The sequence below is a fragment of the Stegodyphus dumicola genome, chromosome 9 (genome assembly GCF_044657685.1).
Source record: "Stegodyphus dumicola isolate Sdum_Otavi_A_Nest chromosome 9, ASM4465768v1".
Taxonomy (NCBI): Eukaryota; Metazoa; Arthropoda; class Arachnida; order Araneae; family Eresidae; genus Stegodyphus; species Stegodyphus dumicola.
The window spans coordinates 37055549-37078310 of NC_140776.1; the positions used below are offsets into that span (position 1 = coordinate 37055549).

A 22762-nucleotide genomic window follows, 5' to 3' on the forward strand; every position below is an offset into this window, starting at 1 on the left:
TAATTTGACGCTGTCCATAAGTATTTAATGTTAATCAGTGGCGTATAAATAACAAAAAATACCCTGATTAGACTAGAAGGTAGGATGCGACGATAAGTTTCTGACATGGATGCCGTTTTCGATATAATTGCCGATAATTAACCGAATTCAGTAGCGAGAGAAAAAGCAAATTTTTTTTCGGTATAGATAGTTGTTAGATTGCAATAGCTGTGATAGCAGATTAGCCTGCTTTTAAGTGTGCTACATAAAGATTCAACATTTTATGTCTTAACAAATAGCGACATGTCCTAACTGAAGGTCTTAAAAGGTATTATGTACAAAGAATAAAGATTCTTGCTTAAAAAAATCTGATGTGTACACCATATGACTTCCTTGTACGGAATATTAAATCGTACGCATTTTTTCCTGCATTTCATTTAAACTTATTGAATTGAATTAAATCTACTTCGTCATTAGCGCATAAACTGCAATAGAATAAATGCGCTTTTTAAAATTCACTATATTTATTTTCCATAGCGATACTCTGGCGCTAGGTGCACTTAACAGCGTTACATCTTCTGCATTTTATAATTCAGAATGCAAAAAGATTATACTATCTGAAGAATTATCTAATCGTTGCCACATGTTCCCTTCAAATACCATAATAAATCTAAAACCATGTAGAAAAGATTTTAAAAAAACAAAAATTAAACAGTTTTTCGCAGACGATTTAGCGCTGTTTACTTACTGCGCATGCGCTACTCGTAAACATTCTCCCCTTTTCGAAACAGACTGTAGACAGTATTTTCTGCTAATATGAAACACGTGTTTCCTCGACTTTCAATAGAAATGTATTTCTCACTCAATTAATTCAGTTCTCACTTCGCGACAAGGCAAAAATAATAAAAACACAAAATATTTTTTAACAATTTAAAGATATAGACAAACATGAAAAAACAAATACAGTTAAAAAATTAAAAATACATTTACAATTAAGATTACAGTTTCTACGCAAAAACAAACAATTCGACCAACGTGCCAGAAGACATATATTTTGGTGCACAAAACTGAATATTTTTGGGGGGGGGGTATCACTCGGCAGAAAGACACTGAAGGCGTAGAAATTTATTTAATTTGTTGTAGGCGCTGAGTCGATATATGGGATAATTTAATATCTTAAATGATAATCCCAGATTGGATTGAACATAATTTAATCCTGATAATAAACTAAGATGTTACTTTGTTATTGCGAAGCTTACTTTCTCAAGATTGGCAACAAATCCACTATTCTGCTAAGTTTCAAATGTCAACACATATGGCTGCTATGACATAGACAAATTACGCTTAGCCGCACTTAACTAACTACTAAATTGTTGATAATTCTATAATTATCGCATGCAGATTATCTAAAGACATTAAAACCGTAACCGGAAGATAAAACAACATAATTAAATTATTTTTAAAGTAAAAAGTGCACAATTTACCAAAATATAAGAATAAAGAAACTGAGTTCACGGAGTCTAGCAAGAGAGTATATATACATATACATATATTTATATACTTTTGGTGCAGCCGATTGCCGCCAAAACGAGACATGCACATCTAGATGTTATAGTAGTTCCACACACAAAATTTCAGCGTTCTGAGGCTATTCGTTTTTGAGTTATGCGTGATACATACATACATTCGTACTTACAGACGACACGAAAAAAATATTTTCAGAATCCCTTTTTAATCAATTTTATAATTCGTTTTGGGAAAAGGAGTCTTTTATTCTGTCCTTACATACAGAAGTCACGCAAAAACATCGTTAAATTCCATTCAATAGCGGTACAAATGAATGTTTTCGTTGAAATATGATGCCCGAAATTTTTCTCGATTACAATACTTCCTTTTTCACTATGTACGAGGACGTGAAAAGATTAGAGAAAGTAAATCAATTATTGTGAATAGAAACGAAGTAAATAGAATATATGTATTAATAATTCTTAATTAGATAATATTTTGATTATGAATTTCTTTTAGATTTTTCATATTATTAGAAATTTAGGTATTTAAATATCACCTATTTTGCTATTAAATACACGGTCATGATTAAATAATTCTTTTAAATCGTCATTTTTATTAAATCCAGCATTTTGAACTCTATCCCCATTCTTATTTATTTGTTGACATTTTCCACAGACTATTTTAAATTAAATTGTCGTTTTTCATGTTTTGATTTCTTAAAGCAACTTCTTTAGAACTTATACGTTTTGAGGTGAAGGATAACAAATAACCTTGTGGGTAGTTTCCGTTAAGTTTAGTAATAATATACAATAATTAGTCCAGATGCGTATATTGAATCTTGCGGAATTATTGCATAGGAAAAAGTCGAAATTTCTAGGAACTGTGCGTATATTATCGTTTCTCTGTGCAAATGGCATGTTAGTTTAAAAATAAAAGAATAAGCACATTAATGTAATGTAAAGTAGAATAAGAATATCATAGTTCTTTTGCCAGCGTTAATGACTTCATTGTAGACTCATGTATAACTAGATTCTGTATACATTGAGTATCTGGATTTAATCTGAACATTCTAATGAAACTCCTTTGCAACCAACTACCATTCCAAACATCCTAGTAGTTAACAGCTTTGCATGGTTCATTCAAGATTTATATTAGTAATGCGGAACTTGCAGATGAGTCTGAAGACTTGATTGGAAGCCTGAATAGCTCCTTTTCAGTGCTATGATTTCAAAGGCCCATTCTGGCTAAGGGATCCATGAGTAATATCGAGTAGAGATGCACTGATGAATTCTCCAGACAGCAAATATATTATTTACATTTGTAGTAATATTGATCACACATTTTTGGTATAAATATATATTTATTAAAATTCCTCTGAAAGAAATTCTCTTTCCAGGACTTTTGTAAAAACTAAAACGTTTAAGGTTTAATCACAGAGTTCAAAAGAATGGTTGCTACTTATAAAATCTTTATGCTAAAAGCTATTCATTTGACAGGATATTTAACTGGCGCATAGTTCGTAAATTATTCGTGCTCAAGCAGCGTAAAGAAATGTTTAAAGCAAAATATAAATTTTGGAATAGTTTAAAAAGGTTATTTTTAAGTTAACAAGCTACTTTCAACTGTATTCTTATTTATTAAATTTTGGCTAAAATGTATTAAATTGTTATATTCTTAAAAGTTATTAAATATTTCGTGACAATTTGTTTTTAAATTTTCAAATTTCAATATTTTATTTAAATAGTTTTAGGATAATAGCACACTAAAATCTGGTGGAAAACAATGCAAATAGCAGGAGTGAAGAGCAAATCCGAAATAAAAGAATATTATTTCTGAAATACAGTTTTTTAACGCACTTTCATATATTTCGAATTTTACAGACTAAATTAATATCTAAGAGTACTTTTTTAGTTGTGATGCACCTGTATGAAATATTGTTATTTGACGAGTTCGAGTTTTTTCCACTCTTGACTCAGTTGAAATCACATTTAAAAAAAAAAAAAAAAAAAAAAAAAAAAAAAAAAAAAAAAAAAAAAACAAGATCAGACATGCGATACTAATCCTTTAACCCTTAGGAAACCAAAGCCTTTGCTGGCCTGTATGCTTAAAGTACCGAAATGCCCGAGATTCACAGCAAATTCCTCCCCTCCCCGTCCATTAACGCACAAAGAGGTGTGAGGTTGTTGGAATTTTAGAGTAATATCACACTGGAATCTGTTTGAAAACGATGATAATAGCAGGAATGGTATTTAATATGAATGAAGAGCCGCTCCATAATTAAAGGAATATAATTTATGAGAAGGAGCTTTTTTAACGCATTTTATACATTTGAAATTTTATAGACTTAATTAATATCTAATTATACTTTTCTTTCAGTTGTGATGCAACTGTATGAAATACAGTTATTTGACGAGTTCGTGTTGTTGGGAAACATGGCAGTGCTACATTGTCCAATACCAACGTATGTCAGCGATTATGTAACTGTGACGTCATGGGAAAGAATGGATGGTTTTCTTATTACACCTTTAATCGTAAGTGGTAAGTATAGTAAAGATTTAATGATTTTTGATTCTGTAATTATATCTAATAATTATTGTATACAGTCTGTCTATCTGCTCTCGTCAGTTAGTCTGCAGCTTTCTGTTGCTGTAGAAGCGAGCCTTGACCCATTTTCCGTAGGTGTGTTTTGAAGATTTACTTTTCAGTTTGGCATCTTGGCGTATTTAAAGATGAATTGGCAACCCCTGGTTCGTCCCTATTTGAAATATATTAGCCCTTTTGCTATAGCGACAGTCACTCGCCAGACACCGTGACGGGATCTGTTCTTCTCGTAGACAGAGAGTATTCAAAATTTAAGTTCTAAATAATATTTAGGGAGTGAAGTATTTACAGAATATGAGCTTAATTTCTATGGAAAATTTTTTCTTGTTCTATATAGAGAATGAGTCAATCACCTAGAAGTCTGGCATAAGTGATCTCGTTCATTTAAGTCATTTAATGTTTCTTTTCGGCTTGTATAGTATCATTATTGTATTGAAACTAAACAGCAATGCTCAGGTTTTTAAAACCAAATAAGATCCGATTTGTCATACTAATCCCTTTAACTCATATCTGGTTCTCTTGTAAATTCTAGTAACAGTTTTTTTTTTTTTTTTTTTTTTTATTTATTATTTTATTTTGATAAGTTGTAGCATTGGCTTTCTAAAAAAAAAAAAACTTTTATTCTGCCTTTTTTAAATATTTTATGTTCGTTTGTTCTCCTATTCCTTAATTAATTTCTATTTTTAACTTCCAAAGATATTTACAGCTTTACAGTTAAAGGGTTTTCTAATACATGAACTATTTTTTATTTCAAGATAATTCATCAAAATCCTAAATGCTAAATGCTAGTTCTAACGTACACCAACCATTTCATAAAATCTTCTAGGTAATTGAGAAAGATAAAAATATTTAAAGTTTTATTTCGAAAATTAAATATTATCTGGCCAAATGAAACACTAAAAACATTCAGAGTTTAATTTTGAAAATCAACAATTATATGGCCCAAGGAAACAAGTTTTGAGCCGTGAGTCATCCAGCTTCTTGATACCAGTGTTACATTGTTTTTTCTCCAATCGCGGGATCTAGTCGTTTATATGCAGTAACCACTACTAAGGCCGCAAGTGTGGTTTCTTTATAATAGAAGCATCTAATAGATGAGCCACTGTTGCCAGTTATGAAGGAATGGACAAATTACATCCATAAACTTCTCCGGGATTCTTATCCCGGTCCTTTGGTACTGCAATCAGAATTAGTATTCATGATCTTATTGAGTTGCGACATAACTGCGTTGCACATAGTTGCTGATTGACTATACAGGACGTTATATGCATACGTACATATTAATCGATGTTCCCATTTATCAGCACAGAGTCCCAGATTCTCACTTAAAGGAAAAATGGGCAAAATACACTTGGAAATTTCATCGAAATTACTGCTGTTCTTGCAGTGGTAACAACCTTCTCGATGTCAAACCTCGGGCTTCAGGAATTGCCTGATATAGAAACATTATTTGGAAGCGTTTTTATGAAAGGTATGGATCACCATTTTATATGCAATATATTTCTTAGGATTGTGTATAAATTTATGCTTCTACTATCTCTGACTTAAGAAGGAGAGCATCTGAATTGAAGTTACGTTTTCTTTTAATTGAAAGCAAATTACAGAGAATAAAAAAAAAAACTGATAAAAAGAGAGACAAATAAAAGAAAGGAGTGTATTGAGTCTGATAGAAATCCTTCCCTTCATGTGATTAGCTGTAAATATTTGTATTGCACAAAGGATAACTTTGCTTCTATGCTTCTTAAATAACTCTTTAGAACTGAGATCCAGGATTGTTAATATTTTGCTTATCATGAAAACATCAGGGGGGGGCAAATAACATTGATTCGAAGTTGTGGGGCCTCCTTTAGCTGAACGAATGGTTCTTCATTGGAGTTTACTGGAAAAGTGATCTGTCTTGGTTTTATTTAAAATGGCTATTTAAAATTTCATTTGTAATTTTTAGCACCATTACAGAATTTGTTCTGGTGTTGAGTTGTATTTTATGTATTTTTGAAATTCAATCATTAAACAAAGTATTGAAAATACAAACAGGATATCTAATTTTTGTATATGTTCCCAAATACTAAATGGCACAATTTATACTATGTTTACTTGTTATTTTAATGTTTTTTAACAGAATAATATGGAATAAGATAGAACCACATTTTGATCCTCATTGCCATTTTTTTCACTTTTCTATCATACAAAACAAATGAAAATTATGTTTCAAATAATGCAAAGAAAATAATTTTTCACTGCTCTTCCAAAAGTTTATTTATTAGCTTCTGATTGTTTTATTTAAATTATTTATATTATGAGAGAAAATTATTTTCTCTATAAGTGTGTAATAAAATTTATGACTGCAAATACTAATATTTGCTTTGAAACATAGTTCGGCTATAAATCTGTCAGATAATTTGGAACTTTAAAAACAATTGTCAAAATTGTTTTGTTTAAAATACATGTGAGCAAGTAACGTTAAAATATAATGTTACTTGAAGAAATCAGTAACTTTAATATGATATAACTAGTAACCCAAATGTTTGAGAGTGAAAAGCGAATAATGACAATTCGGCTGATGTATATTCATAAACAACATGATGGCAAATTTGGTTGCTTTAAAATGAGTTTCATATTTATAAGTCCAGCTGAAAATTTGAAAAAAAAAAAAAAAAAAAAAAAAAAGCCAATTTTATATAAATACAAACGACCGAGACAGCGAATATTCTGAATTTCATTTTATCAATCAATTAATTGATTATTAGGACATTAGACTATTCTCAAACATTTTCTTATACTGTTATTAATATCAACTAGCGGGCTACGACCAAAACAAAATTTATAAGTTCTATGTATGTCTAAAAAGAAAATGAAAGAAAAATATGTATAAATTAAATCATTTCATTCTTTCCAAGCAATAACCAATTCGTAAATAATATTTTGTTGCCTAACCAGGAAACAAAAACACTTCAGCTAGTACATATGACGTAATGATTGAAATTTAATATAATATAACAATTTTTTAAAATATCTATTAGAGAATTAACGTGACAATAATATATCGTGTCATGTATCCTAACCTAAAACAAAAGGGTTGCGAAAAGCAGCTATTTATTTAAAATTCTAACATTAACGGAATTATTTAAAATTCTAACTATCAAACATTAACGGAAACGTTTCGACTTGCAATGACATCACATGCAATCGCGTGCTTTCTTCGACGTCAGACTATGACCATATTTAATAATAATATGTTTGATATTTGGCAATGCTAATCTTATTTAATATTTTGTAAAACTTAAAAATTTTTAATTAACAAACTTTACGATTTGAAAACGAGCAGCAGCAAAACTTTTCTAAATAAAGCAATTTTATCTTCAATGCTTGCGACTGTTAACACTCGGAAAAATGAGTACCACGAAAATTTCTACCCACGAATTTTTGGAATCCATAGGTACCTTTCTGGAAACTCCATTCCCCACCGTTCTGGAGAAGATAGTGTTACAAACAAACAAACAGACAGAGGCGCACATATTTTAATAGTAGGATAAGACTAGTCTGCAAGCCCGCCAGATGAGCAGGTTGTGGCCAAATCAAAATTTATAATTTCTATGTACACCTGAAAAGAAAATGCATGAAACATTTCACTGCGAATGAAATTATTCATTCTTTCCAAGCAACAACCAATTCGTAAATAATTTTTGTGTTGCCAAATTAGGAAAGACAACTTTTGACACTTCAGGACAACTTTTGACACGTCATATCTATACGTATGACGTCATGATTTAAATTTAATGTAATATAAAAAATTTTTCTCACTGTCAATAAAACATTAACGTGGCACTAATATTACAGGTCAGTTACCCTAAACTGAAACAAAAATGCTATTTAGCAATTTATTTAAAATGCTGACATTAACGAAACATTTTCGACATACAATGACGTCATAAGCTATCGGGTGCTTTCTTCAACGCCAGAATACGACATTATACAATAATAATAACATATTTAATGCTTGGCAGTGCTACTTTTATTTAATGATTGGCAGCTCTACGATTGCTTACGAGCAGTGGCAATACTTTTCGAAATAAATCATTTTTATCTCCAGCGACTCCTGAGACTGTTGCCACTCGTAAAAAATAAGTCAAAAATTAATGTTTTCAGAGTTTTTAATTAATGTGTCGACTTCTTAAATTCGCAGAAAGATGATAATGGTCGAAATGGCTTCCTACGAATTTTTGGAGGCCGGGAGTACCTCTCTCGAAACTCAGCTCTCCGCCATTCCGGAGGACATGATGCCACAAACAGACACGCACAGATTTTAATAGTACAGCATTATTGCAGAATATTTCTCCAAGCGATTAATCATCAGGAGCTGTCTAGAAAAACACAGATCTCAAACAGGAAAATAAACTAGTCCAAATGAAGGTAAGCCTGCAAACAATAGTGGCCCATCAGAAGTCTAAATTTTCTGACAGAAGCGAGTCTTTAGATATCCAGATCACTGGTAAAATGGTAAAAAGAACACCTCAAATATTTCTCCTACTTAATTTTAATGGCATAGAGTGAAAAGTGTACTCGCAAGTTAAACTTTACGAACGCTTTAGGGATTGGATGCTAATGTCTTCATTAGATTGCTCGATGAGCATATATTGGCTGCAAAATAAATTTTTTTTCCGCAATGGATAGAAGGATGTTACTAAAAGGCTATTCTGTATAAAAGAGCCATATATTTGCTTCCTAAGATCTCTAATGCATGGAGTTAAATAAAATTCCGTTTGCCATAATGTTGGAAAAGGAGAGGTTAAATCCAAAACAGTTTTCGCATATGAAAATACTTTCTTCGTTTTTAAAAGAAGCGTAATGCATACTTCATAGTTAGAGAACTATTCACTAAAGTCGTCTTCAAAACGAGTTGTGTAGTTTAAAAAAAAATAAAAGCTGCAAGAGTTTGCAAGAAAATACCACCGCGAGATTCGTTGTCATAATCCAATAAAGAACCGGTTATGCGTAGACGGAAAGACTCAATCTGAGCGAAACTTTGGTCTTTAGTTGACCTGTATAGTGACGCTATTCATTTGGTAAATGTGAAGCAACAACCTATGTTAGGCATAGATTTTAGCATAGAAACTCCATCGATTTCAGGAGTGGACAAAGTCCCTCTTCATCAGGAGAAAAGTAATCTGCAACGAAACCACTCCTCATTTGGTAGCTTATCCTTCCTGTTAACCGGTAATAAAGTATTAAAATTCATATAAAATTCCAAATAAATTAAACGAATCACATCAGTGATGGGAATAATGTCTCTCCGGAGTTTAAAGTTCTCGTAGGCCACTAAGACTGTTTCTTATCCTTTGTTTGCTAAACTCATATGATCATCAAAGGCTTACATACGAACTGTTTTACTTTAACATATTTACATGCTTTCCGATCGGAGAAACTTGACGTTATTATTATCTGGTAAATCAAAACTGTTAGTCAGTCCAAATTTAGAGGACATTGACCTAACATAATTATCTGTATTGATTGTTTCAATGGTGATTTTCGTAAAAATAAATCAACCTTATTACTATAAGAATGGCATAAGGAAATGTCCATCATTGATTGGATAAATCTCTTTTGTAATTTAAATTTAGTTTCTTATTATGATCATATTCTCTTTAATAGGAATTGTTTGGAATACAAAATATGTTTTCATATAAATTCACTTTATTTGTGATGTAGTGATGCATCAGCATTTGTCAGTAAATGCATGCAGAAAAAGTGATTTTATCAGCTTCACTGATGATGGGAAGAACTTGAGTTTGGAAATTCTCCAAGCCATCAGACGAAAAGCCAAGATTGATATGCAGTAAATCAAGATAGATTCAATTTATTATAAAGAACAATTCAAAATTTTAACGAAGCTATTCTGTTTTTAAAAGTTTTCATTAAAGTAAGGCTTCAAAAGAGGCACGTTTCAAATTATTTCTTGAGTCGAAAGATTTCTTTTGTCAACAAATATTTACCCGAATAATTCTTGTAAGCATCCCGGATATCCGAAACCGCCCACACCTGTCACTTGTCAGCAGGCACTTACTGCTATTATAAACGCTTTGAACTTTCCTACACAATAGTTGTGTTGCAATGTCAAATTACAGTGCTTCGTTTGAAAGTGGAGACAATATTTTGAAGTTTTCATGTGGGAAGAAACCTAAGATTTTGAATGCTGTCACAAGTTAAAATGTTTACGGGAGATTTGTAGTAAGTGCTTGAGAACATAGGAATAGGTAGTAAATTACTTACAAATATATCCTAGCTTCACAAACGAAGACACATCACTAAAATGATCAAAAGTAGATTATTAGGTCAGGTTATGCAACATGATTAATATTTAGATTTACTAATGGAATAGAAAATAGTGTCACTAAAGATAATTATTTAATAATATAAAATTTTCACAAAGGAAAAGCCTGTACATCTTACTAATGCATGTATATCAGTACGTATATCAGTACGGCTGTGCTGAACATTTGAGTTTGGCAGACAAAGGATTAGAAATAATATTTAATGCCTATGAGAGCCTTAAGCTTACTGAACCAGATAGTATTCTCATCACTGCTACAGTTCTACGTCAGGAATGGAAAATGAAATCTAAACTAAGTTTAGAACTGGTTTCTAATAGTTTTAAAAGGAGAACAGATATAACGCATATAAATCATAAATTGTATGTGGAGAAATTTAAAGCTAATGCTTGACAATTATTTACTATACGAAATATTCAAAACCTGAGCGAACAATGAATCTTTTAGCCTTACATATCTCTGCACTTTATATCTACTGCGAACTAATTTCTATCTCACAATAATGCTACAAAGATACTATTATCACATTTCTAAGACATGAACCTTATTGATGGCCCTAAACGTGCGAATTAGTTCTGTTTCCGCGTTTTTCAAAGTTCTTCCTGTTCCCGCGAAATTCAGTGAGTAATGTACCCTTCCACAGCTCCTCAGGAGATGTCATGATGTGTCATTAAGAAGAGCTGGGAAGTTTCTTTGTGAATAAGTTAGTCTTCGTTAGATTGAAGACGTGTCTTAGTTTAGATTTCTCTTGAAATCTCAAGTTCCATTCCATTTGTAATTCTGCTACAATATTAGCTGCTATTTTCACATCTTATATTAATCAACAGGAATGCTTTAGGACATTATTGGAACTAAAAGAAAAAAAAAAAAAAACCTTTAACCTTTTATAAAGGTAATCAGTATCGAATTCAGAATAAAATTAAGGAAAATGTAATTTATTGGATTTGCATGAATGAAAGAATTAAAAGCTGCAAAAGCGCAATTATGACCAAAGAAATCGTCGTGTTAGAAGAAAGAATGTCGTTTTAAAAAGAATATTTATTCTGAAAGATTTTATTATATCTCGCCTTTACGCAGAATTTTGGAAGCATTTTTTTTTTTTTTTTTTTTTTTTTTTTTTTTTTTTTTTTTAACTTTAGGAAACAATCTTTTAGTTCGATTCATCAAGACAGAGTTGGACCTACTAATTAGAATGTATGTATGATTATAATCCATCAAAACTTAATTTATGTTATTAGAATTGCTGTCTCAAACCGTGTATTTTCTTTGATGTGTTCTTTGTACGTTGTTTACGAGCCAATTACTCGTGGAAAATTCTTTGCATACTATATTTAAATTAAATTAGTGAATTATCCGAAAATGTACTAAATGCACAATTCATTATTTTTGACTGTTCAAATTTTCTAAAATCTCTAGTCTATATTACAAAGAATTTCTCATGTAGTAATATATAATAATATTATGAGAATGCTAGCAATTCTTTCTTTACAATTTATGTTATTAAGGCCTAAATTAAATAATATATGTCTTGAGTATATGATAACTTTATAAATCTATAGCACAGAAAAAAACACATACATTAAAACTGCCTATATTTACAATATTGCATTTTTTATATAAAAATCAAAAAGTTTGATTTTTAAAATCGTCTATCTTATAAAATCTGTTTTAGAAACCATCTTAGAAATATCTTCTTTAAAAACGTTTCTCAATGTGCTGGCTGTTATGAATGATACTTTAAATTTGTAAAGCAGATTTATTTTTTAACAAAACATGCATTTTTATATTTATTGCAGACATATTATGAATTAGGTTATTTCAGTATTAATTTGTGATTTTATATTATTACTTATTCATCAGCTGCAGTTATTATTGTTATTAATGTTGCACTTTTCAAGACTTTTTTGCATTAATCTACTAAATATAATGTATAATTAGGAAATTGCTAATCTCATGAATAATAGTAGTTAGCCTTTAGAACATCATGTAAGAAATATATTCTTTCTTCTTTTTCAGTGTCATTTTCCTACCTTTAATTCATAATCTATAAGTTTTTTGTGTAATTTTTCCAAATAGTATTTTGAATCAGTAAAACTGATATGGTGATTATTTTTAATAAAGAGGGATTTCTACAAATAAAATTTTCGCTGTGTTCTTCAATGAGGAACTGACCGTTCAGTGCAAGTATGCACGGAATATAAGCATTATTGTTTACATGGTGTTGTAATTAAGTTTCTAAAAATGCTGTTTCTTGTTTTAGTATGGTACATTGCGTATTTCAGTAATATTATTAAATTAAGTTCTGTAGCATTATTAAATGAATTATTAATTGACTCTTAAATGTTTATAATATTTCTAACTTTCAATGAAGTATGAATTGGTTTTAGGTATTTCTCATAAACGGAGCTGAACATTATACCAAATAAATGTATGTAAATACAGAAAAATGTTCTACACGTTAATACTGAAGTCACCAAAGATTTTTGAATCACGATTTAAAAACCTGATCTTGCCCTTAATAAAGTATTTTTTCTATTAAAACTATTACTTTAATTTAGAGAATTAAATTTTCCAATCCAGTGTATAATTTTAAATCACTGTCTCATGATTAAAGATAAGAAGATTAAAAAAAAAAAAAAAAAAAAACACTTTCGATAAATATTTCTGAATTAAGGATTTTGATTCAGTTGCAAATAAATAATGAAAAGTACCAATATGCCAGCAAATGAGCATTTTTATTTTTTTTAAATTATTAAAATTATGCGAAAGCAACTTGAGAACAGCTTCAACTACCAAATTTGGCAATACAATACAGAAAAATATGAAACTAAAAGCAAAATGGTATGCCAGTATGAAAGAAATTGCAAACGTAATATTGTTCCTTTTAATATGCAATAAATATTACTAAGCAACTTCTTTTTTTCAGGTAAATATGGAATGCTGGATAATGGCGACCTTTACATTAAAGATACTACTGTGCACGACAGCACATATAGTTTTCGATGCCACACAGAAAATAGTGTCACTAAAGAAAAACGAATCAGCAGAAATTATGCAAGGATAATAGTTACAGGTAAAATATTTCAAATACAGATTAACAATTGCGAATCGACATAATATTTTGTTTAAATTTTGTTCGTTTGACGTGACGAAAAGAATAAGAACTGTGATTACAACTGTTAGTCATAGAACATTTTTAATATTCATAAAAATTTAGAGTAGGAGTAGCTATAGATACGTATGTGTCATACTTACTTAAAATATAAAGTTTAGTTCCTAAGTTTAGTTTGGAAGATCTTTAATTCACGCTTATTAAAAGGGAAACTGGTTGCCAATTCTAAGAACTCATATTAGTCTCTCATAAAATGCATGCATTTTTACTGTCAAGCTCAAGTCTGCCAAATTTTAAATTGCTTTAATTTCAATCTATCAGGTTGAATGTTCCGTCTTACTTTCTTTGGGAACATGCACAGACCTGACTCGGAACAGGGAGCTTACTAAAGCTATGTTCAATAACTGTGGGAAGTAGACAAGATACACAGGAAGGGTATACAAAACCCTTTATTTTTCACTCTTTACAATAATTTCCGTACTTCGGAATACAGAGACCAACTACTTGTGGTCTGAACGTAAGAATATAAAAATATAACTAAACTCTAACTTAAATTTGGAATAATAAACGTGGAAGATTGGCGTTCGCCAGACAAATTTTGCATAAATAAGTTAACGCTTTTAATTCTGGCCGGAAGTAGAAATTAAGAAGTGATAGTAAAGATTTAAAATAAAATAAACGTTAGTAAAACTTAAGATCCTTACATACTTCCCGCCAGAGTTAATTAGTTTGAAACTGAGGTCTAAAACGACCTTGTTGAAATCTTTTAGCTCTAGAATCTAACGCGAGGCCAATTTTTTACAAACATTTCTTACTAGAAACTAGAAAATTTAAAAAACATTTGTTTTTACAATAGCAGCTCCATGGACACCCAATTTTTCATCTGTAATGCATCTAAACAGGAGCTTTTATTCAAATCTGGTTCCTTCCAGAGATCTGGAAGGAAAACTAGTTTAATGAAATGTTACACAATGAAATGGCAAGTAACATGCATATTTATATTTCTCTTAACATTCTTATTTCATTCATGACTATTTTAATTATCTCTCCCAGTGCTCTCTGACATGTGTTGTAAAAGAACACCAAACACGAATGTGTTTATGTATACGTGTTCAACACTGCCTCCTACAATCAAAACACTAACGTGTTAAAATTCAACATAACCAGACCTCGTAACACACCCTATCTTCAACTCTAAACCCTGAGGTACTATTCTGAAAGTGGCTAACTCTGAAGTGTAGCGTCAGAGAGCCTAACTACATTCATTTAACCTTTAACACATATTCACCATAATTTGGTCTTTTTACAGTCACACGAATAAGTTTAAAATTTTTGGCATTACTTTCACTTTTACCATATCACAGTATTTCTTAACATTTAAAATTACAGTTCACATTGTATATAAGAACATATTAACATGCCGTTAATTTCACGCATTTTAAAACATACATTAGTAGTACATTGTTACCTTCTATTCTTTTCAAAGCAAGTGCCAATTCTTCTACATTGAAAAAAAAGTCTTTCAGACTAAAACTTCTTTCTTGCCAGAATGATTTAAATAAAATTTATACAATAACTTTTACAATATTTAAGTATTTACACATTTCTATTCTACATCAACTTTAGTTTTACGCGCGAGTAATTGAAAAACATAATACCAAAATCGGTAACAACTCATTTCTCGCCTTTTTGGCGATAAAGGTAGACCTCACATGAGGTAAAACTTCTTGAAATCTGCCACTTGCAGTAAGAATGAAAGATTAACTTAAGTTTGCAAAGTAACATAAAATTTTACTTATCTTTGTGATATTCGGACATTCTTTTCTGAGCCCAGTCCTGGAAGGTAGCGCAGATTCTGGTTTGATTTATCCTCCTTCTTGTGCGGGCTCGCCCTTCAGTGCCTTCCTCTAGAAACTTTCTTTTTCCCCCAGTTCGGTCACCCTTGAATACCTTCTTTTTCGCCTCTGTCTGTGGTCTTGGCCGTTTGATGGCAGCTGGTCTTGGCGGAACCGGGACACTTTCGCATTCCTGCTTGGACCTCGTTGCTGGCCGTTCAAATTTTCCTTGTATCTTTTCCTCCGTCGCTGGTGGCCCTTCCGCAGTTCGGCGACATTTGCTGCGGAGATTCCTGTCCGATGAGTAGATCTTCCGTTTGGCAGCCGGGTTATAGTTGCCGTTATTTCTCCTGGCTTTCTTTTCATTCGTCGTACTTTTCCCTTCTTCATTCCGGGGGTGTTCGTGAGCTCTCTTTTCTGGACGGTGGAACGGCTTCTTTTTCTTGTTACCTTCAATTTTCCAACGGGGAAACTTTCTTTTCAATTGCTCCTGCCTCCTACTGGCTTGTCCTTGTGCTTGACGTTGTTCCACCTCTGGAGCTTGTGCCTGCCGTGTCTGCCGTGCCGGATCCTGCAAATGATCTTTGAAAATTTTCATTTTATTACGATCATAGTAGGGTTTTATTTGATCAATGTTTGCGGAGCACGTTTCACCATTTCTGGCTTTTAACACCACTACAGCGTGAGTTATTTTTTCTATGACATATGGTCCTTCAAATCGTGGACAAAATTTGGTAGTTTTATCTTCTGGTGCTGAAGAAAGTGAATACTTAATTTTTAACACTTCATCCCCTACATTATAAGTTACTCCCCGTCGTTTCATGTCATAATAAAGCTTCTGTTTTCTCTGTGCTACTTCAGTATTCTTTTTTGCTTCTTTAATTAATTTTTCTATATCACCCATTTTAAATTCTGGGGCTCTTTGTTGCACATAAAATAATTTATCTAACGGCGTTATAATCTTTCTGCCTAAAAATAACTCAGCAGGAGTTTTGCCCGTTGTATCATGTTTTGCGGTCCTAAGGGCGAAAGCAAATTCGTTGACATAGTTATCCCAACTTTTATGAAAATTTTTAACATAACTACGGATAATTTTCACTATATTTCTATTGACCTGTTCCGCTAGATTTGATTGCGGCCGATACGGGACCATTTTTAAATGACGTATGCCCAGTTTTTGGCACATGTCTTTAAATACATTACTTACAAATTGAGGACCATTATCCGATATAACTTTTAGGGGCGCCCCGTATTTTAAAATATATTTATTTAAAATAGAATCAGTAACTAATTTCGCGGAGGCTCGTTTTAAGGGAACAATTTCGGTCCACTTACTAAAATGATCAACCATAACAAGGAGATAGCGACTTTTATTTAACTGACTTTTTGGAAAAGGGCCCAATAAATCGATGCCAATTATTTCATTTGGAAATTCGGATTTAATACTATTTAGAAACCCGGACGGGCGGAAATTAATATAATTAACTGCTTGACATGTTGGGAAGGACTGGACATACGCACTTGTTAACTTTTGCAGTTCAGGAAAATAGACTGCCTCGCGTACGCGTTGTATAGTTTTTCGAATACCAGCATGAGAAGCTAAAGAGCTGTCATGCAACTCCTGCAGGATATTTAATCTAAGACTAGCTGCGATAACAGGTCGAAATTCGTTGTTGGAATTTGTAGTTTTTGTATAAAATAATAGACCATCTATTAGTCCGTAATGGGCCGCCCTATTTCTTATCGCCACAATATCTTGGTGGCTAAAATTTTCAGGATCCTTTAAATACTCATAAATGCTTCCAAACTCAGGATCCTTACCCAGTTCGGTTATTACAGTTTCTCGGGAATTTATTGTACATGCTGTGAGCATTGCCACCTTTACAGTATTACCTTCTTCATCTATTTTAATTCTGGATAGGGCATCTGCTACGATATTTTCCTTTCCGGGGTTATGCCTGATTACCAGATTATATTCTTGTAGCTTGAGTGCCCATCTTATTAACCTTGGGGATAAGTTTTTCCCTGTGTAAATCCTGGAATATCACTAAATAACAAAGCAAATTCACTTACCACTTGTCAGATTCTTCGTTGCTCTTCATTAGGCAGGTGGTCAAGTTTTAACACCGGCGGTTCAGCCTTTTCTTCACGAACTGGTTTCATCGTCAGCTTAAGGGACGCTTCATTAAAATCCAGCGTTGCTTGTGCCTCTGAAAGAAAATCTATTCCTAAGATAATATGTGCCTGCAGATTCTTTACTATGAAAAACATAACCTTTACTTGTTTGTCCTTGATACGGATGTATAGTGGTAATTTACCTATGCACTTACATCTTTCTCCTTGCGCCGCTAACACTGTCGTATTATCCGAATTATATATGCGGTATTTCCGAAAATACTTCCTAAAAAAATCTGCCACACAGGAACACTGCGCGCCTGTAGCCAGGAGTGCGGTGGCTGAGATATTATTCACCAACACTTCAATCTTCGGAAGAGTCAAATTTTTCACCATTACTGTATTTAACTTGTAGGAAGAGGGGTTTTATGGCCTTCGGATTTCCGCACCCTCCCGTCAGCAGAAATCCGTTTTAGTTTAAATCCTTTTTTGTTTCCATGCTTTCCTTCTTTTTCCACTGGCCTTCAGACTTTTTTCCTGGGTTGCTATTGAACTGTCGACGTTCGCCGGCTGTTTTAGAATGCTCGGGTTTCTTTGCCCACTGATTCGCTTTGCTTCTGTAGCCGTGTGCTTGACTTTGCTGTGGTCTTGGCGCACCAAATTGGTTTCGTTGTTGATATTGGCGTCTTCTTTCAATGTCCGCCGTTCTTCTACTTTCAAACTGGATTGCTAGCTCAAATAACTTTTCCAGTGTAGTCGGATTTCTTAATAAAGTCTTGCACTTGGGGAAGTAACCTCGGCAAAATCACTTGAATTATCTCAGGATCCGGACGGTTTCCATACAAGAGTTTGAAGACGTGAATTTTTCTTAAAATAAAGCTTGAGAGATTTTCGATTCTTTGCTGATATATGCTGAAAAGTTCCGTTTCTAATTTCGCACGATCCCTTACGACAGGGAAGGCTTTTACTAGGGCAGTCTTGAAATTTTCGTAAGTATAGGTGGGACTTCCTGCTTGACCCAAGAGACTTCTGTCTATACATTTGAACCAGTTAAGCGCTTGGGCCCTCAAAGCGCTGGCAGCTAAGGTAACTTTTTGAAATTCGTGCACGGGGTAGAGCATGAAGTGGTCATCCAATTTTTCCAAAAAACTTGATACCGGTGAGTTTCCATTAAATGTTGCTTCTGGTTTCATCGAAGAGCGCATGGTCTGGACGAGGTAACCAAATCCTTCGAGGGCGGCAGCTGGCATTTCTGGATTCTGAGCCGCTTCTGCAGGCAGCACGGGTTCTTCTTGAAACTCGGCCATGGTTATTCTTCTTCGTTGGGCGCCACTATCAGGTTCAATGTTCCGTCTTACTTTCTTTGGGAACATGCACAGACCTGACTCGGAACAGGGAGCTTACTAAAGCTATGTTCAATAACTGTGGGAAGTAGACAAGATTAAGACACAATAACACGCCGAATAAATACTAATTCAGAAGTCAAACAACAAAAATCAGCGTTAATTTGCAAAATTTTTCACAGGACTAGTTTCGATGGTTTTACCGAACCATCATCTTCAGCTGCTTGGGCAGCTGAAGATAAGTAGACAAGATACACAAGAAGGGTATACAAAACCCTTTATTTTTCACTCTTTACAATAATTTCCGTACTTCGGAATACAGAGACCAACTACTTGTGGTCTGAACGTAAGAATATAAGAATATTTAACTAAACTCTAACTTAACTTTTGAATAATAAACAAGGGCCTACGTGGAAGATTGGCCTTATATTAACAGGAAGCCGTATGTAGTACATAGAACTGTTAACACTGCAATACGTTTAAAAATTATCACGAGGATTAAACCTCTGGCCTGGAAGGCAACCAGCAACTGAGTAAAACTGCTAAGGTAAGCGGCCTGCTTCGACTAACCTCTTCCTCTCTCTCGCTTGTCAAAAAGCCACAACTTAAGTACTTGGCGTTCGCCAGACAAATTTTGCATAAATAAGTTAACGCTTTTAATTCTGGCCGGAAGTAGAAAATAAGAAGTGATAGTAAAGATTTAAAATAAAATAAACGTTAGTAAAACTTAAGATCCTTACAAATCTGACCTGCGTTTTGTTAACAGTCCTTTGAAAAATGATACATATAGTTTTTTTCAGATTTTTCATGCGTGTTTCTTTTATAATTACATAATTGTAAGCAATAAATAATTAAATAACTTATTTGTTATATTCAAAATATGCATTTTGTGTATTGTAATTATTAATTTATATCTTAATATTACATAGATAATATTATTATCTATTCTGCAACTGAAGCTAGGGAAAAAATATAGTTACATCCTCATCTGGCCGGTTAATTTTAGTTTTGACCAGCAAATATGGCCAAATCTCAAAGTACTGCTGAATTATCGTGTGTCTCAGACTTACGCCATAATATAACTTTTATGATGTAAAGTAGCTTTAGAAGTTACTCGAAAGCTTACCAAGTAACCACCCTGGTATTACTTCATTAAGACCACAAAGTACGACTCAAGTATAAAACGCAAGAGAACTAACTATATTTGCTTCTTCGTTTCGTAGTTACGAAACTTAAAATGAAACTTAAAATGATAACAAACTAAAAACGAACTCTTCTGTTAGAAATTTACAAGCACAAGCTACTTGCCTTTCTGTCAAGTCTTCACTCAGGTTACAACAGTATAGTAATTATCTTAAATATCGAAAAATCTGAGGTCAAAATGTAATTTTAACTCGAGGTCGAGACGGAATGAACGAGACAATCGTCTCTAACAAGCAAGAAGCAAAAATCATAGTGCATGTTTTACAAGGCTCCATTACGTTTACGGTTAAGATTAATTTCCTATACATAAAATCAGACGCCTGCCGTTTAGTTTGCATAGCTGTCTGAGCCCAGCGAGTATTGCGACCATCCAATGATATTATTTTTACGTGCGTTCGGGTTCGTATTGGATTGAATTCACACAGAACCGGTAACAACTTGATAATTTTTTACGAAAAGAAACACTTTACGGTTCTGGATCTTTCCTCGAAAATACTTGTACAGCTCTTCTCAGTATGCTAGAGCACAATCAATAGTTACCACTTCAAACTACTAAGAATGTTAAACACAATGCAATGCAAAGCGTCTCTATAGAGCGAAGTTCACATGGAAATATCTCAATACTCCTAAGTCGACTTTTAACTAGAAAACTGAGAATTGATGATTTCGGCCTTGTACAGTTTTCTCCCGGCCACCGAGGAATTTTCAAGACCTTCGATTTCTCGAAATTACTGGAAGGCATATAAGGTGAAAGTTACATCTACTTGCCGGAAACTGTTGCAGTTACCTATAGGATTATTAAAGTACCAATTACAGTTACACAGGGACTGAAACAAAATGTAGCCAAATGGTCACTAAACTTAACGGCTTTTGGCGATTTGGCTAAAAGATTAGTCGCGGAAACCATCGCCAGCTTGGCGATATCTCGCCAATTTACCAGAATGTTCAATAGACTTGGCCCTGTAATCATATTCTTCCGGCTGAGCTTCCCTTTTCATGAAGCCTTTCATGTTACATTACACAAAATTTATAACATTGGGATAAGTATTGATAAATCGTTCTCTATTTCGAGCTTAGGTTAGGTTCATTAGACTAAGCAATTTCACGAAATGGTTAAATGTCGGGCTCTAACTTCAACGTGTTTAGATAACACAATCTCACTGTTGAAAGAGCAGCAAAAATGAATTTTAAATGAAAATATAATAATTTTTACAAAAATCTAAATTAATTATAATACTCGTTATTTATTTCACCATATTTACTAAAGATGTTTTTCATTTTTTTAAAATAAATACACTTCGCATTCTTTTGCAGAGGCTCGTACAGAGCTTTCGTTGATCTATTTTCCAATTACTTTTATCAATTAAAGAGAGCTTCCATGATAAATGAACACGAGTTTGGGAAAGAAGTGTATTCACAGAATGCTGATTTTTATTCACTGAACTTATTGCTTATCTTTTTATTGATCAAAGAATTCTAACTGGATGAAAAGCGCATATAAACAAACTACTTGAGAAATAATATACAATTAAAGTATATATTCTAAGGGTTTGTAAGTCACAGTACACTCGTTATTTGGAAAGCTGAAGCACAGTGAAATAATTAATTATTTAAAAAAGGGAAATGATTAATGGCCCGAAAGGTTTTAGTTAGAGTTCATAGAATAACTATTCATCTGGAAATCTAACTGTCTCGTTATATTCCTAAGCATTTTTCTCCATATAAAAATATTTTTTAACAGAATCCTTAGTATCTAGTTCCATTAATTACATTCTCTTTTACTTGAACATATTGACGCAGAAATGATAACCTACAGGTTATAAAACATTCTGGTAGTCAAGATATAGTAATCTTCTATATCTTGACTTACTAAATTTCCAGGAAGAGAAGGAAGATCATATAACAATTTGGCTAATATTAATAAAAATGTATGTCTTGCACTCAGTTGCAAGGACTTCTACCTTGTCTCTTTGCAAATTACATTATTATCCTCTTTACAAATGTTACTTTTTTACTTTGCAAAACACGCAACAGGATACAGATGCAGAAACGTACTTAAATGCAATAAGCACAGATGCTTTTTCGATAACATATATGTACAACTGGTTATTTACATTATACTTAGGTAGTCGCATTTGTTTTTAAATGTAGATCACAGTTACATAGAAATTTACACCTGTATTTAAATGCAAATTACATATATAGATAATAGTAAATACTAGCTACTTTCCTTAGAAAGTCCTTCACGAAACCATCTGCCTAGTCCGATAGCCTTAGCATGCTCTGCCATAGTTAAATAAACCAATAAACCAAGACAGAATAATAATTTTACCTTCACATTTCTTTATTTCTATTATTACAAAGCTGTAGTACATATAACAAGGACGTACTATCCATAGCAAATATTGAGGCATAAATATTATGCATTAATATTTAAAAAAATACGACTTAAGTAAGATTTTGGTTTGCAAAATTTAAAGTTGATTTTGTTAAAAGTCACTTTGCCTAAAAGTAATTATTATGTCACGAGCGTTATATAAGAAACATATGACAGAAATTAATTTTGAAATTATGCATTAGCAAGATATTATTATAGTCAAGTTACTACTTTTAAGACAGAAAGGTGAAATAACCAAATTTAAAAAGAGGCTAAGGAGTTACTGTAATTTGTAGAACCCTGTTTGAAAACAGGAGGGTAATAGGAGATAAATGGAGACACATTGTGACCCTTGATCAAGC

At 32.6% G+C, this 22762-nt stretch overlaps 1 protein-coding gene across 1 annotated transcript in view; it reads left to right on the top strand.

Annotated features, from left to right (window-relative positions):
* LOC118188109 (cell adhesion molecule Dscam1-like) overlaps positions 1-22762 on the top strand; it is a 637201-nt gene that overhangs the window by 251575 nt on the left and 362864 nt on the right. The window contains exons 4-5 of the mRNA XM_085823338.1: positions 3865-4026; positions 13342-13488. Coding sequence (XP_085679464.1) covers positions 3865-4026; positions 13342-13488 — 309 coding nt within the window. The remainder of the gene's footprint in view (positions 1-3864; positions 4027-13341; positions 13489-22762) is intronic.